A 2,500-nucleotide genomic window follows, 5' to 3' on the forward strand; every position below is an offset into this window, starting at 1 on the left:
GGCAGGCTTTGGTCCTGGAACAGGAAGTGCGCACCCTCCTGAGGAAAGGGGCCATCGAGGTGGTTCCCCCCTTGGCCAGAGAGTCAGGCTACTACAGCCGGTACTTCGTGGTTCCGAAGAAGGGGGCGGATCCAGGCCGATCTTAGATCTATGGTCCTTGAACCATTCATGAGTGAATGGTTCCCTTTGGCATAGCACTCTCGCCCCGCACCTTCACGAAGTGCATGAATGCGGCTCTAGCCCTGCTATGGCTTCAGGGCATCCACATTCTGAATTATATCGATGATTGGTTGGTTCTAGAGCTTCAGGCGGTCCGGCATCGAGATGTCGTTCTCGGCTGCATGAAGGAGCTAGGGCTGAGACTGAACGCGGGAAAGAGTGTGCTTTCTCCGTTGCAGAGAACCACCTTCTTGGGCATGGCGTGGGACTCGACCGTGCTGCGGGCAGAATTGTCTCCTGCCCGGATTGCAGCCATTCTTACAGTAGTCAGGAGAGTAAGAGAAGGCCAACCAGTCACTGTGCGGCAGTTCCAGAGGCTGCTGGGTCACACAGCGGCAGAGTCCCACTTGCTCCCACTTGGCCTTCTCCATATGAGACCCTTCAGTGGTGGCTCAAAGACAGAGGGTTCTCTCGAGGGGGCAGCCCACTTTGTACTATCAAGGTTTTGAGGCGAGCTCTTCGACCCTTGTTTGCAAAAGGATTGGCCCCGTCCACCTTGAAGGTTTACGCGTCCGCTATCGCGGCTTTCTGTACCCCACCAGCGGGGCAGTCGCTAGGGAAACACCCTTTCGTGACACGTTTCCTGTGCGGCACCTGGAGGCTGAGGGCCCGGGTTAAAATCCAGAGTGCCTGTGTGGGATTTGCCCGTTGTGCTGGTGGCTCTGTCTGAGCCCCCTCTTTGAGCCTTTGGCTGAGGTGGCCCTTAGGTACCTGTCGGGTAAGACCGCCTTCCGTATGGCGATATCCTCCCTTAAGAGGATTGGGGACCTACAGGCCCGGTCTGTGGCCCTGTCTCTCCTGGGCATGTGTGTTCCTCTACCCTAAAGCTGTATGTACCTAAGATCCCTATGTCTCCCTCACGACCCGTTGTGTTGCAGGCAATCTGCCCTCCTCCCTTCCTAGTTCCAAACCAGGAGAAGCAGAATCGACTATGTCCAGTGGGAGCACTGGATACGTACCTCCACAGGAGCAACTGTTTGTCTGCTATGGCCCTCATAGGAAAGGGTTTCCTGCCAGTAAGCAGACTCTCAGTAGATGGATTGTGGATTCGATTTTGGTTGGTTTTGAGTCCTCTGGTCTTCCCACTCCATTCAGAGTGAAGGCTCATTCGACTCGGAGTATGGCAGCCTATACGGCCTGGCAAGCAGGGGTGCCCCTGCGGGACATATGTGACACTGCGGTTTGGTCCACCCCATTGACCTTTGTCCGGTTTTACGACCTCGACATCAAAGCCATTCCCGGCTCCATTGTCCTGCACACTGGTGTTGCCCAGGCACTCTATGCAGGGGCTGGTCAGTATGGTGCGATGGTATACTCGTTTCTAAAGCATTTCGACGCAGCTCGAGTTCCTGACAGGGAACGTTTTTAGATTATGGATGTAAACCTAGTTCTCTGAGGGTACGAGATGCTGCATCTTGAGCCATAATCCCGCTGCCGGTTTGTAGCTTCCTGGTTTGCGTGACGTCGTCTGCTGATGATGTCACAACTTGCCTACTGGCCGGATTTTACACATGATTCAGAGCCTGGACAATGCGGGGGTGTTCCCAAAGTGTTTTGATGCAGCGTTACTCCATTCTCCAGCCTACACTCTATTAGTTTATATTCATATATGAATGAAATATAAATGTATATTTTACAGTTACATGATTTACTGCTGAAGCCATGAGATGCTGTTTGAAGGTCCTGACCACACACTGTGCAGTTAAATTGTGATTGTTTGTGTGATTGTGGTTACTGGTGTGGAAGGTGCTGTTGTTAATTGGGTGTGATTGTATGTTGTGAGTCATTATTCTTAGGCATGAATGTTGATGTCACTAAACAGGAATTGAGCCAGAGGGAAACATGGTGCTGAAACCTACACACTTTACAGTGGAGACGTTGGAGGCAGGGCTTGGTGAGGTCATAGTTTATGTGGAGGATCCTGAAGGTCACACTGAAGAGGTATGTTTTGTGTTCCCTAGGTAACAGCGATAGTGACAGCTACACCATTATATTAATCTCTGAGCTAAACCCAGAATTCAAATTTTTTTAGGCTAAAGTTGTTGCTAACAATGACAAGAAGAGGACGTACTCCATCAGCTATGTTCCCAAAGTGGCTGGGCCTCACAAGGTACTACACCACACACACACACACACACACACACACACACACACACACACACACACACACACATCACTGTTTCTACACTAATGCACAGAATTCCTACAATGTGTTAGAGCACATGTGTCAAACTCAAGGCCCGTGGGCCACATATGGCCCGATGTACAATTATATCCGGCC

The 2,500-nt window shown here is 51.2% G+C and overlaps 1 protein-coding gene across 2 annotated transcripts in view; it reads left to right on the top strand.

Annotated features, from left to right (window-relative positions):
* Positions 1–2,500, top strand: part of flnca (filamin C, gamma a (actin binding protein 280)) — a 45,029-nt gene that overhangs the window by 7,739 nt on the left and 34,790 nt on the right. For both annotated transcript variants that reach the window (XM_046850265.1, XM_046850266.1), the window contains exons 5-6: positions 2,042–2,160; positions 2,252–2,329. In XM_046850265.1, the coding sequence (XP_046706221.1) occupies positions 2,042–2,160; positions 2,252–2,329 (197 nt within the window). The remainder of the gene's footprint in view (positions 1–2,041; positions 2,161–2,251; positions 2,330–2,500) is intronic.

The sequence above is a fragment of the Silurus meridionalis genome, chromosome 5, assembly GCF_014805685.1.
Source record: "Silurus meridionalis isolate SWU-2019-XX chromosome 5, ASM1480568v1, whole genome shotgun sequence".
Taxonomy (NCBI): Eukaryota; Metazoa; Chordata; class Actinopteri; order Siluriformes; family Siluridae; genus Silurus; species Silurus meridionalis.